At 37.5% G+C, this 15,000-nt stretch overlaps 1 protein-coding gene across 2 annotated transcripts in view; it reads left to right on the top strand.

Moving 5' to 3' along the window:
• Positions 1–11,979, top strand: part of LOC137650949 (arylsulfatase B-like) — a 30,673-nt gene extending 18,694 nt beyond the window's left edge. Inside the window, exons 8-10 of one of the 2 annotated variants that reach the window (XM_068384097.1) lie at positions 5,780–5,950; positions 7,248–7,708; positions 10,694–11,979. In XM_068384097.1, coding sequence (XP_068240198.1) covers positions 5,780–5,950; positions 7,248–7,708; positions 10,694–10,878 — 817 coding nt within the window. In that variant the 3' untranslated portion in view covers positions 10,879–11,979. The remainder of the gene's footprint in view (positions 1–5,779; positions 5,951–7,247; positions 7,709–10,693) is intronic. The other variant, XM_068384093.1, reaches the window with a different exon arrangement.
• Positions 11,980–15,000: the final 3,021 nt, after the last annotated feature.

Raw genomic sequence — 15,000 nt, 5'->3', positions numbered from 1 at the left:
TTTAGTGTGTGGCCTACCTTTTCTATTCTGGTTTAGTATGTGGCCTGCCTTTTTTATTCTGGTTTAGTATGTGGCCTGCCTTTTCTATTCTGGTTTAGTATGTGGCCTGCCTTTTTTATTCTGGTTTAGTATGTGGCCTGCCTTTTCTATTCTGGTTTAGTATGTGGCCTGCCTTTTTTATTCTGGTTTAGTATGTGGCCTGCCTTTTCTATTCTGGTTTAGTATGTGGCCTGCCTTTTTTATTCTGGTTTAGTATGTGGCCTGCCTTTTCTATTCTGGTTTAGTATGTGGCCTACCTTTTCTATTCTGGTTTAGTATGTGGCCTGCCTTTTTTATTCTGGTTTAGTATGTGGCCTGCCTTTTCTATTCTGGTTTAGTATGTGGCCTGCCTTTTTTATTCTGGTTTAGTATGTGGCCTGCCTTTTCTATTCTGGTTTAGTATGTGGCCTACCTTTTCTATTCTGGTTTAGTATGTGGCCTGCCTTTTTTATTCTGGTTTAGTATGTGGCCTATCTTTTCTATTCTGGTTTAGTATGTGGCCTACCTTTTTTATTCTGGTTTAGAATGTGGCCTACCTTTTCTATTCTGGTTTAGTATGTGGCCTGCCTTTTCTATTCTGGTTTAGTATGTGGCCTACCTTTTCTATTCTGGTTTAGTATGTAGCCTACCTTTTTTATTCTGGTTTAGTATGTGGCCTACCTTTTTTATTCTGGCTTAGTATGTGGCCTACCTTTTCTATTCTGGTTTAGTATGTGGCCTGCCTTTTCTATTCTGGTTTAGCATGTGGCCTGCCTTTTTTATTCTGGTTTAGTATGTGGCCTGTCATTTTTATTCTGGTTAAGTATGTGGCCTGCTTTTTCTATAATAGTTTAGTATGTGGCCTACCTTTTTTATTCTGGTTTAGTATGTGGCCTGCCTTTTTTATTCTGGTTTAGTATGTGGCCTACCTTTTTTATTCTGGTTTAGTATGTGGCCTACCTTTTTTATTCTTGTTTAAAATATGGCCTGCCTTTTCTATTCTGGTTTAGTATGTGGCCTACTTTTTTTTATTCTGGTTTAGTATGTGGCCTACCTTTTTTTATTCTGGTTTAGTATGTGGCCTACCTTTTTTTATTCTGGTTTAGTATGTGGCCTAACTTTTTTATTCTGGTTTAGTATGTGGCCTACCTTTTTTTATTCTGGTTTAGTATGTGGCCTACCTTTTTTTTATTCTGGTTTAGTATGTGGCCTACCTTTTTTATTCTGGTTTAGTATGTGGCCTACCTTTTTTTTATTCTGGTTTAGTATGTGGCCTATCTTTTTTTATTCTGGTTTAGTATGTGGCCTACCTTTTTTATTCTGGTTTAGTATGTGGCCTACCTTTTTTTATTCTGGTTTAGTATGTGGCCTATCTTTTTTTTATTCTGGTTTAGTATGTGGCCTACCTTTTTTTATTCTGGTTTAGTATGTGGCCTACCTTTTTTTACTCTGGTTTAGTATGTGGCCTACCTTTTTTTATTCTGGTTTAGTATGTGGCCTATCTTTTTTTTATTCTGGTTTAGTATGTGGCCTACCTTTTTTTATTCTGGTTTAGTATGTGGCCAACCTTTTTTTATTCTGGTTTAGTATGTGGCCTATCTTTTTTATTCTGGTTTAGTATGTGGCCTACCTTTTTTATTCTGGTATAGTATGTGGCCTACCTTTTTTATTCTGGTTTAGTATGTGGCCTAACTTTTTTACTCTAGTTTCTGGTTTAGTATGTGGCCTACCTTTTTTTATTCTGGTTTAGTATGTGGCCTACCTTTTTTTATTCTGGTTTAGTATGTGGCCTACCTTTTTTATTCTGGTATAGTATGTGGCCTACCTTTTTTATTCTGGTTTAGTATGTGGCCTACCTTTTTTACTCTAGTTTCTGGTTTAGTATGTGGCCTACATTTTTTATTCTGGTTTAGTATGTGGCCTACCTTTTTTACTCTAGTTTCTGGTTTAGTATGTGGCCTACCTTTTTTTATTCTGGTTTAGTATGTGGCCTACCTTTTTTATTCTGGTTTAGTATGTGGCCTACCTTTTTTATTCTGGTTTAGTATGTGGCCTACCTTTTTTATTCTGGTATAGTATGTGGCCTACCTTTTTTATTCTGGTTTCGTATGTAGCCTACCTTTTTTATTCTGGTTTAGTATGTGGCCTACCTTTTTTATTCTGGTTTAGTATGTGGCCTACCTTTTTTATTCTGGTTTAGTAAGTGGCCTACCTTTTTTACTCTAGTTTCTGGTTTAGTATGTGGCCTACCTTTTTTATTCTGGTTTAGTATGTGGCCTGCCTTTTCTATTCTGGTTTAGTATGTGGCCTACCTTTTTTATTCTGGTATAGTATGCGGCCTACCTTTTTTATTCTGGTTTAGTATGTGGCCTACCTTTTTTATTCTGGTATAGTATGTGGCCTACCTTTTTTATTCTGGTATAGTATGTGGCCTACCTTTTTTATTCTGGTTTAGTATGTGGCCTACCTTTTTTACTCTAGTTTCTGGTTTAGTATGTGGCCTACCTTTTTTATTCTGGTTTAGTATGTGGCCTGCCTTTTCTATTCTGGTTTAGTATGTGGCCTACCTTTTTTATTCTGGTATAGTATGTGGCCTATCTTTTTTATTCTGGTTTAGTATGTGGCCTACCTTTTTTATTCTGGTATAGTATGTGGCCTACCTTTTTTATTCTGGTTTAGTATGTGGCCAACCTTTTTTAATCTAGTTTCTGGTTTAGTATGTGGCCTACCTTTTTTATTCTGGTTTAGTATGTGGCCTTCCTGGTTTGTTAGGTTAGGTTAGGTTATGCCACATACTAAAACATATAGAATTTCGTAGGCCATATTAGAAAGGTAGGCCACATACTAAACCGGCAACCAATTTTTTTTTAGAAACTTTTCAATTAGAAGAGCAAATCAGTTACATATTTCGAGAATATATCTAATATAAAATGTAAAAATGATCTTTACTAATAAGAATCTCGCCATTTTCAACACTATGCCATGAAATAAAACAAAACATTTTGAAATGTGAATGATACAATCAGGGCTGCCAACCTCACGCAACCATCCTAAACAATACATAAGCTTTATACATAACTTAAACTTCTTATAAGTCACATACAGAAAGAGATTGGATCTATAGTCAATTATTTTTAGCGATGCAGATTTGCACAGACTCGCAGCGGTGCTCTATTCGCCCGGAAAAGTTTCCCGATCGCTGATTGATTGGACAAGATCATTCTAACCAATCAGATACCCGGAAACTTTTCCGAGCTAAAAGGGCACCGCTGCGAGTCGGTGCAAATCTGCCTCACTAAAAAGAATTGCCTATAGTATCCTACGAGTCGGTGCAAATCTGCCTCACTAAAAAGAATTGACTATAGTATCCTAAACTTCAAAATAATTACCACAATATTCCTGAACTATTACCTTACATTTTGTGCTACCTTATCTGAATCGGTACAGTTGAACACAGGAATTCCTGGCACACCTCGCTTTGGTGATTTACAGCCTGTCACATCATTACTGTCCGGTCGATAACCAAACAGATAGTGTAGGGGATAGATAGCAGAGATGGTGGGCGGAGCTACAATCGTACCTCGCAGGGCAGCGAGGTAGTGACAGGGTGCACTACAGCGGATAACCGAACAGATGGTATAGGGTTAAGACGGCAAAGATGGTGGGCGGAGCTACACACGGGACCTCACAGGGCAGTAATGTAGTGACGGTGCACTACAGCAGATAACCAAATAGATAAAATAGGGGAGAGACGGTAAAGATGGTGGGTGGAGGTACACACGGGACCTAGCAAGGCAGTGAGGTAGTGACAGGGTGCACTACAGCGGATATCTAAACAGATACTATGGCGATAGATGGCAGAGACGGTGGGCGGAGCTACACACGGGACCTCGCAGGGCAGCGAGGTAGTGACAGGGTGCATTATAGCGGATAACTTAACAGATACTATAGGGGAGACACGGCAAAGATGGTGGGCGGGGCTACACATGGGACCTCACAGGGCAGTGAGGAAGTGACAGGGTGCACATACAGGACCTCGCATGGCAGTAAGGTAGTGACAGGGAGCACTACAGCGGATAAATGAACAGATACTATAGGGGAGAGAAGCCAGAGACCGTAGGCGGAGCTACACATGGGACCTCGCAGAGCAGCAAGGTAGAGAAAGGTGCACTAAAGTGGATAGCTGAACAGATATTATTGGGGAGACACAGCAAAGATGGTGGGCGGAGCTACACACAGGACCTCACAGGGCAGTGAGGTAGTGACAGGATGCACTACTGCGGATAACCGAACAGATACTATATTATTATTATTATCATTATTATTATTATTATTAAATGCTAAGCTACAACCCTAGTTGGAAAAGCAGGATGCTATAAGCCCAGGGGTCCCAACAGGGAAAACAGCCCAGTGAGGAAAGGAAACAAGGAAAAATAAAATATCTTAAGAATAGTAACAACATTGAAATAAATATTTCCTATATAAACAATAAAAACTTCAACAAAACAATATGAAGAGAAACTAGATAGAACAGTGTGCCCGAGTGTACCCTCAAGCAAGAGAACTCTAACCCAAGACAGTGGAGGACCATGGTACAGAGGCTATAGCACTACCCAAGACTAGAGAACAATGGTTTGATTTTGGAGTGTCCTTCTCCTAGAAGAGCTGCTTGCCATAGCTAAAGAGTCTCTTCTACCCTTACCAAGGGGAAAGTAGCCACTGAAGAATTATATTGCCGTAGTTAACCCCTTGGGTGAAGAAGAAACGTTTGGTAATCTCATTGTTGTCAGGTGTATGAGGACAGAGGAGAATCTGTAAGGTATAGGCCAGACTATTCGGTGTATATGTAGGCTAAGGGAAAGAACCGTAACCAGAGAGAAGGATCCAATGTAGTACTGTTTGGCCAGTCAAAGGAACCCCTAACTCTCTAGTGGTAGTATCTCAACGGGCACAAAGATGGTGGGTGGAACTACACATGGGACTTCACAGGGTAGTGAGGTAGTGACAGGGTGCACTACAGCGGATAACCGAAAAGATACTATAGTAGAGAGACGTCAAAGATGGTGGGCAGAGCTACAATCGGGACCTTGCAGGGCAGTGAGGTAGTGACAAGGTGCACTACAGCGGATAACCGAACAAATACTATAGAGGAGAGACGGCCAAGATGGTGGGTGGAACTACACACGGGACCTCGCAGGGCAGTGAGATAATGACAAGGTGCACTACAGCGGATAACCGAAAAGATACTATAGTGGAGAGATGGCAAAGATGATGGGCGGAGCTACACACGGGACCTCGCAGGGCAGTCAGATAGTGACAAGGTGCACTACAGCGGATAACCAAACAGATAATGTAAGAGAGAGACACCAGAGACGTTGGGCTGAGCTACACACGGGACCTCGCAGTGCAGTAGGGTAGTGATAGGGTGCACTACAGATAACCGAACAGATACTACGGGGAGAAACAGCAAAGATGGTGGGCGGAGCTACACACAGGACCTCACAGGGCAGTGTGGTAGTGACAAGGTGCACTACAGCGGATAACCAGATACTATAGTGGAGAGACACCAGAGACGATGGGTGGAGCTACAGACGGGACCTCGCATTGCAGTAAAGGTGTGACATGGTGCAACTTCCACAGAGCCAGATGTGCCAGGAATCTCTGTATCCAACTGTACCATAGATAAAATTTTCTTAACTGCACGAATATTAATTGCAATCCTATTATTATTATTATTATTATTATTACCCAACCCCCATAGGCTACACCACATTACGGACTGGTTCAGCACAATCGTTAATATAGCCGGAGTAAATCCTCCTAAGGTTGATGGAATGAATCATTGGGATGCTCTTGTTGGACTCTCTGATCATCCAAGAAAGACGATGATCTGTAACATCCAAAACGTCGAAAAATTCAAGGCAGCCGTTAGGTAAGTCAATTGTAAGAATGTTATTAGGTGCATTAAATCATGAATGAATTTCTTAAACGTTTGAGTTTGCAATCAGATCTCATATTGCTTTTGCAATGTAGAAATTGTATATGGCTTTGAAGACTGTCAATACGATAGGTATTTAGTTTTGAAACAGTAGCATACATTATAGAATGAAATGTGTGAAATGGTGTATTTATAAGTGAAGGTGAGTGTGTGTGTGTGTGTGTGTGTGTATATATATATATATATATATATATATATATATATATATATATATATATATATATATATATACATACATACATACATACATATATATATATATATATATATATATATATATATATATATATATATATCATGCAAACAACTGTAGTTTTAAACAGCAAAGTTTTGAAGAAAAAATATATGTTGATGCATCATCATCTTCCTCTCCTACGCCTATTGTCGCAAATGGCCTCGGTTAAATTTCGCCAGTCGTCTCTATATTGAGCTTTTAAATCAATACTTATCCATTCATCTTCTTCTACTTAACGCTTCATAGTCCTCAGCCATGTAGGCCTGGGACTTCCAATTCTTCTAATGCCTTGTATAATATCATCATCATCATCATCTCCTCCAACGCCTATTGACGCAAAGGGCCTCGGTTAGAATTCCCCAGTCGTCTCTATCTTGAGCTTTTAAACCAATACTTCTCCATTCATCTCCTACCTTGCACTTCATAGTCCTCTGCCATGTAGGCCTGGGTTTTCCACCTCTTCTAGTTGAATACATAACTATATTTTCTATTCAAGTAATCTCAGTTGCTATCAGTCAAAAACTACTTTTCACGAAAAAAAAGATGCAATAATGAATAAATTGATTAATAAAATTTTCATTATTTTTTATAATTCTGGAAAAAAAAATCTCAAAAAGTGTGTTAATACGATAGGCACAAATGGTATTATGGCATGGCGTGTCAAGTAATGGATATATTGTACATTAGGTTAATTCATTATTGCAGTTTTTTCCTAGGTGAAAAGTAGTTTTGGCTGAGAGTAACTAATATTACTTGAATAGAAAATACAGTTATGTATTCACTATTTTTTTCTTCAAAACTTTACTGTTTAAAACTAGTTGTATAAATAGTTTTAAACAAACTTTTGGAAATAAAAACTACAGAATACATAACTATATTTTCTATTCAAGTAACCTTAGTTGCTATCAGTCAAAAACAGTAGTGAATAAGGCTTTTATTATTTTCATAATCTTGAAAAAAAGAAATCTCCAAAAATTGTCTTTACTTCTATAACAGATTCAATGAACACAAGATGTTGATTGGTCGTATGGCTTCAGTAAGATGGGCATCATCTTCAGCATCCACAGATAAATCCAGAACTGAGAGCTTGGATACAACACTTTCAGAATCAAAGGCACCATTACTGGCACGAAGACATTCCCGGAACACACCTTTACCAGTGAGGATCAATGGACATGAAACAAATAAGAAGTTTGGAAATATACAGAATAAATCTCTACCTGAAGGCACAGATTATCTATATAAACCAAAGAATGCTATCAGATATAATGATGCAAGAATTGAAATCTCAAGATGGAATAAACCTCTTTCTAAGAATAATGATTTAATGGCCAAAGATTTCGTACGATGGGGGGACCTGAAGAATCACACAAAACTTGAATGGGAGCCTAAAGTGGTCAGAACATTAGGGAATTATTTGACAGAACAGACTAAGATAAGACTTTTTAATATAAAAGGTAAGAATGATGAATGTTTATCATTTAATATCATAAGTTCAGTTATTTAATAAGACCATAAGTTTAAGAGTCAATGAGAGATAGATTGCAAAGTATTACATGATGAAAAGTTATCTGGAATTAAATCCTGCTTCGACCTTTTTCAGTGTAATTAATTGACTCTTTGCTAAACTCTCCTTTCTGATTCCATTGACTTTTATAAAAGATTAGCTATTTACGAGGATGAAAGATCGCTCAAACTAGTTATCTTTAGGCAAAATTGAATAATTTCGAAAGTTGACAATTATCTGAGAGTAAACAAACTTGTCAAAAATCTTAAAACATAAAGTTCAGTAAAACTCTCCTCTTTTTATTTTGAATCTTTGATGGCTGCTTTTCCGGTCCCATACAGCAGGGGAACCCCACTCTCTACAGGACCTCCACTGTCGTTTTACCTTGTTTGTTCAAAGCATTTAATGTTTCATATCGCGTATTGTTCATTTACTGTTAAATCGTCACTGTCAAAAGACTCATGAAATAAGAAAGTCTTCAGTTTCCTCTTGAAAGCCTTAATGTGTTCAATCATTCGAATGTTTCATAGGAGCTTATTATATAGTCTTGGGGCCGTATATTTAAAGGCTCTGGAGCCTAAAGTAGACATAAATCTAGGTTCCAACAGTTTGAAGCCATCTGTGATTATTCTCGTGTCGACACGATTTGTTGGCTGCGCAATATGTAGCAGCTCTCTTAAGTATTTTGGACGCCCGGTTCTGATAACTTGGTGGGTTATTGTACATATTTTCAATTCAATTCCTCAACGAGATGTTTATTCAAAAGCAGTTTTATCATTTCAAACGGTCATTTCTGATTGCTAAAAATTAAACTTTTAAATTATAAAATACTTTATCATCCAATACCTAAAGAGCTTGACCCTCCTCATGAGCACATGGATAAAACAGCTCAGCAGTTTTTGAAGTGGATTCAGACACTCCAATCTCGAAGAGTATAAAGAGTTCTTGATTCTCATTATCCAACCTTCCTCCCCTCCCAATAATGTAATGAGATCATCAAAGAAGTTAATTTTTTATGGGTCCTTTCAGTTGTTACATACCCAAGATTAAAGTGAATATTTTATTTTATAAAAAAATTTGATTCAAAATTTAATTTCATACTAAAATAATTCATTTCACTAAATATAACGCAATCAAATCTCAAAATGAAACTATAAGTTTACTTCCTAAATAACATAACCTTGATTTAAAATGTATTTTCATAGTAAAATAATCCATTTCCCTAGATACAATCTCATCAAATCTCAAAATGAAACTACAAGTTTACTTCCTAAATAACATAACCTTGACTCAAAATTTAATTGCATACTAAAATAATCCATTTCACTAGATACAATCTAATAAAATCTCAAAATGACTCTACAAGGAAATTTTAAATCCAATCACATCTATCTGTCACGATGGTCTTCTCTTAATATCCAACTATTTATGAAAACATATCCTCACTACTTCAATCAATAAGATTATCCAGCATAAAACCGATGATACCAAACCTAACCCAACCTAAATGTCGGCTATATTCTCGCTTCAAAATATAATCTAATTATTTGAGACACTCATAATAATCATTATTCATTTAAAATATTATACAATAAACTTATCGTGAATTTGGTAAATCTATTCAAAGTATTTTGACAATACAACGTTTAACCAATTCATTGCCAGTGTTGAATCCACCACTGGCACTGAATTGGTTAAACGTTGTATTGTCAAAATATTTTGAATGGATTTACCAAAGTCGCATGTTTACTTACTATTTAAGATTATAAATGGATAATGATTATTAGGATTGTCTCAAATAATTAGATTATATTTTGAAACGAGAATATAGCCAACATTTAGGTTGGGTTAGGTTAGGTATCATCGGTTTTATGCTGGATAATTTTATTGATTGAACTAGTGAGGATAAGTTTTCATAACTAGTTGGATATTAAGCAAAAAGCATCGTGACACCTTGATGTGATTGGATTTACAATTTCCTTGTTGTTTCATTTTGAGATTTGATTGCATTTGATTAGGTTTAAACGCTTCTAGAAGACTAAAATTACAGCCAGATCTTTGCTGAGACTGCAAATATAACATTTAAAATGCTACCAGAAGACTAAAATTACTGCCATATCTAGTGAAATGGATTACTTTAATATGTAATTAAATTAGAAATCAAGGTTATATTATTTAGAAAATAAAAATTTACTTTGATAGGGGTACGTAGTAACCGAAAGGACTCATAAAAAATCAACAAAATTGCTAATGAAGCAAAATCTATCAAGACCACAGAAACCCTAGCTTGTTGAAATTTATTTGAAGGCTCTCATCAAATGTTTTCCAATGAATACCGACTTACTATGATTTGTATGGCTTTAAAAGCTGTTTCCCTTTGTAAAATTTTGACTAAGTCACCAACAGCAGTACTTTTACTTACTTACTTTGACGGCTGCTTTTCCGGGCCCATACAGCAGGGGAACCCTACTCTCTACAGGACCTCCACTGTCATTTTACCTTGTTCGTTCAGAGTATTAAAAGTTTCATATCATGTATTATTCATTTACTGTTAAATGGTCACTTTTATGAATAATGAGTCCGACACACCCAGACCTACTCTCTCTCGGTATGTGAAAGAAGGTGAGTGTGGGGAGTGTCATTTCAGTGATCTTTGCCTTGTCCAAGTTATTTAACCATGTTTCAGATAATGCTAGTGTGTACAAATATTTCTCGTTTATCAATTCTCGAATTTGACTAGTCATATTACCTACAGATTGTATACTTATATAGCCACAGTTTATGACGTCCTTAGTAAACATGATCAGTATTTTCGGCAAGTCTTTTCAATTTCAAGTCATAAGCTTTGCTTTCTCTAGAATTTACTATAAGGGTTAATATCAAGAGTGAAAAATCCAAAAACCTTACACCTTTTTTTTCTTTATATCTAAATCAGACGATCCGGAGGAAAGGCACAACCTATCTGCAGAACTGATCTACAAACTCCAGGCAATGATGACCTACCTATCTCAACAGCTTCACCTTATGATAACAGTACCCCCAAAAACAAGGATAAGAGTAGGGCATCCTAGCTATTGGAATAACGTATGGTCATCTGGCTGGTGTCAATCAAAGTGGTAATAAATGTACTATGGAAATAAGCAAAGACTTAAAAGTGCCAGAACAGAATGTGGGAAGCATGGGGGGCTATGACTGCTTGTCTAAGCTCCAGGCAGATAGGAGTAGAACATCCTAGCCATTGGAATAACGTATGGTCGTATGGCTGGTGTCAATCAAAGTGGTAATAAATGTACTATGGAAATAAGCAAAGACTTAAAAGTGCCAGAACAGGATGTGGGAAGCGCTAGGGGCTATGACTGCTCGTCTAAGAGCCCCCGAGCCCCGGATAAGCTATGGGTGGATAAGAGAAGAACATCCTAGCAATTGGAATAACGTATGGTCATCTAGCTGGTGTAAATCAAAGTGGTAGTAAATGTGCTATGGAAATAAGAACAGACTTAAAAGTGCCGGAACAGAATGTGGAAAGAGTTAGGGGCTATGACTGCGCGTCTAAGCTGTTCTGGGTGGCCCTGAATAAGATCCGGCCGGATAAGAGTAGAACATTCTAGCTATTGGAATAACGTATGGTCATCTGGCTGGTGTCAATCAAAGTGGTAATAACTGTACCTTGGAAATAAGCAAAGACTTAGAAGTGCTGGAACAGAATGTGGGAAGCGTTGGGGCTATGAGTGTTTGTCTGCCCCGCCTTGGAATAAGCTCCTGGCAATCTGTATCCATGCGAAGCACGGACGCAAGATAACATGAGGATGGTGCAGTATAAGCTGGGAGGAATATACAGTAGAAGCTTTCCTCATGGGACATCTGTGCAAGTGAATGCAACATTGCTAAAGAAGTGGGAGTATCATTTTTTTGCATAGCTAGATCATGAATGGTAGAAGGATTTCAATTTTGTTCTATTCTATCATGTTGCACCCTCTTAAGGGAAACAGCTATTGCTAAATACAAAATGCACATTTAAAGTGATTGTATTGGTGAATGTACAGAGTTCAACACTCTCTTACCTCACCCCATCTATCACACTAACACATCCATGTCACCCAGTTTTGGTAACCTTCCATACATCTCAATAAACTCATTAAAAAAATGTCAGCTCTATTAATATTCTTAAACCTAATTTGATAGGGACACTTATTTCTATAACCCATAGCAGGAAATCAGCAGTAGTTTCGCATACCTTGGGTGCTGATCATATGTATATGGTCAGCGTCTAGGGCACTGGTTCCCAACCTGTGGGTCACGACCCCATTTACATAAATTCTTTACAAGGGGAGTAACACATCAGTGACAGTTTTTAGCATATTAGAAGACTGAAATATTTTATAGAATATGGTGCATGATTGCACAATAGGTACCATACCAAAGCATCTATATTTTCTGAATATTGAAACATTTTAAATTCAATACTTTCCGAAATAAAATTGTTCCTGCAAGAGCATTACATCAATGGTTATATAACTGAATAGATTGGCTTACGTATAGGTTAGACTCCAATAACCTTTCGCTCGCTCATTCTTTGACGTCATGGACACCTAAAACTCATTATAATACCTATCTTGGAGTACCTAGAGTGGTTTTTAGGATCATACTATCATGATTCGGGAGAAAGTGTTCCCTTTATTAATTCATGCTTGCATCATACTATGAAACTAAATGTAACAGTCCCCCAAGTCACTCAATAACGTCTAAGCCAGTATTGAACATGTTTGGTTTCTAATTTGTAATGGCTGCACCAACGATGTCTATGTGGAGTGCTAGTTGGCTAATTTTATAAGAATGGGACCCCACTAAGAGCAAGAATGACTACCATGTGGAGTACTAGTTGGTTACTTTTATAAGACTGGGAAAATACCAGGAGTAAGGATGACTACCATATGGACTCCTAGTTGGTTACTTATACAAGAATGGGAAAAGACCAGGAGTAAGGATGACTACTATGTGGAGTACTAGTTGGTTAATTTTATAAGACTGGGAACACACCAAGAGCAAGAATGACTACCATGTGGAGTACTAGTTGGTTACTTTTATAAGACTGGGAAAAGATCAGGAGTTAGGCTGACTACCATGTCAAGTACTAGTTGGTTACTTTTATAAGAATTGGAAAAGAACAGGAGTAAGGATGACTTCCATGTAGTTGGTTACTTACTGGGAAAAGACCAGGAGTAATTATGCCTACCATCTGGACTCCTAGTTGGTTAATTTTATAAGACTGGGAACACGCCAGGAGTAAGTATAATAACCATGTAGACTCCTAGTTGGTTACTTATATGAAACTGGAAAAAAGACCAGTAGTTGGGATGACTACCATGTGGAGTACTAGTTGGTTAATTTTATAAGACTGGGAAAAGACCAGGAGTTAGGATGATTAGCATGTCGAGTACTAGTTGGTTACTTTATAAGAATGGGAAAGAAAAGGAGTAAGGATGACTACCATGTGGAGTACTAGTTGGTTACTTACTGGGAAAAAAACTAGGAGTAATTATGCCTACCATCTAGACTCCCAGTTGGTTAATTTTATAAGACTGGGAAAAGACTAGGTGTAAGGATGACTACCATGTGGACTCCTAGTTGGTTACTTTTATAAGACTGAGAAAAAACAGGAGCACGGATGACTACCATGTGGAGTACTAGCTGGTTACTTACTAAGAAAAGACCAGGAGAAAGGATGACTACCATGAGGAGTATTAGTAGGTTACTTGCTAGGAAAAGACCAGGAGTAAGGATGAATACCATGTGGAGTACTAGTTGGTTACTTACTGGGAAAAGACCAAGAGTAAGGATGAATACCATGTGGACTCCTAGTTGGTTAATATTATAAGACTGGGAAAAGACAAGGAGTAATTATGCTTACCATCTAGCCTCCTGGTTAGTTAATTTCATAAGACTGGGAACACACCAGGAGTAAGCATCACTATCATGTGGACTCCTAGTTGGTTACATATATAAAATTGGGAAAAGACCAGTAGTTAGGATGAATGCAGTGTGAAGTACTAGTTAGTTACTTTATAAGACTGGGAAAAGACCAGGAGTAAGGATGACTTCCATGTGGAGTACAAGCTGGTTACTTATATAAGACTGGGAACACACCAGGAGTAAGGATGACTACCATGTGGAGTACTAGTTGGTTACTTACTGGGAAAAGACCAAGACTAATCATGTATACCATCTAGACTCCTAGTTGGTTAATTTTATAAGACTGGGAACACACCGGGAGTAATTATGATTGTCCTGTGGACTCCTAGTTGGTTACTCATAAAAAACTAGGAAAAGACCAGTAGTTTGGATGACTACCATGTGAAGTACTAGTTGGTTACTTTTATAAGACTGGGAAAAGACCAGGAGTAAGGATGACTACCATGTGGAGTACTAGTTGGGTACTTATATAAGACTGGGAACACAACAGGAGTAAGGATGACTACTATGTGGAGTACTAGTTGGTTACTTACATAAAACTGGGAAAACCCCAGTAGTTAGGATGACTAACATGTGGACTACTAGTTGGTTACGTATATAAAACTGGGAAAACCCCAGTAGTTAGGATGACTAACATGTGGACTACTAGTTAGTTACTTTTATAAGACTGGGAAAAGACTAGGAGTAAGGATGACTACCATGTGGAGTGCTAAATTAGTTGGTTACTTACTGGGAAAAGACCAGGAGTAAGGATGACTACCATGTGGAGTTCTAGTTGATTTCTTACTAAGAAAAGAGTATGAGTACGGATGTAAACTCACTTCTACCTTTGTATGTAAAGAAAGCAGTAATCCTATGCAGATATTCTCGTAAGATTAATATGGTTGCCTTTATTCGAGTATATACATCTTTATGCGTTACAAAATGACGATGAAAGTGGAGGAATGAATTACAAGGGAAGACTTTGAATACTAAAGGGATAAATGAGAGAAGCAAGAACCATTAAGAGACTCCAAGAATCCTATATATTATTCTAAGAATCTTTTATATCATTCTAAGATTCTTTTCATACAAACAATTAGAAGACTCGCACATAGAACTATAAATTCCGAAAGAATCATTTAATGAGAGAGAGAGAGAGAGAGAGAGAGAGAGAGAGAGAGAGAGAGAGAGAGAGAGAGAGAGAGAGAGAGAACACAAACGAAATAGATACAGGGAGAGAGAAGAAAAACGAAATACATGTAGACTAACAGTCAACTGACATCTTAAAGA

Source organism: Palaemon carinicauda, chromosome 1 (genome assembly GCF_036898095.1).
Source record: "Palaemon carinicauda isolate YSFRI2023 chromosome 1, ASM3689809v2, whole genome shotgun sequence".
NCBI lineage: Eukaryota > Metazoa > Arthropoda > Malacostraca > Decapoda > Palaemonidae > Palaemon > Palaemon carinicauda.
Note: the sequence above shows the minus strand (reverse complement) of the source record. Positions and strands in the feature narration are given on the sequence as shown.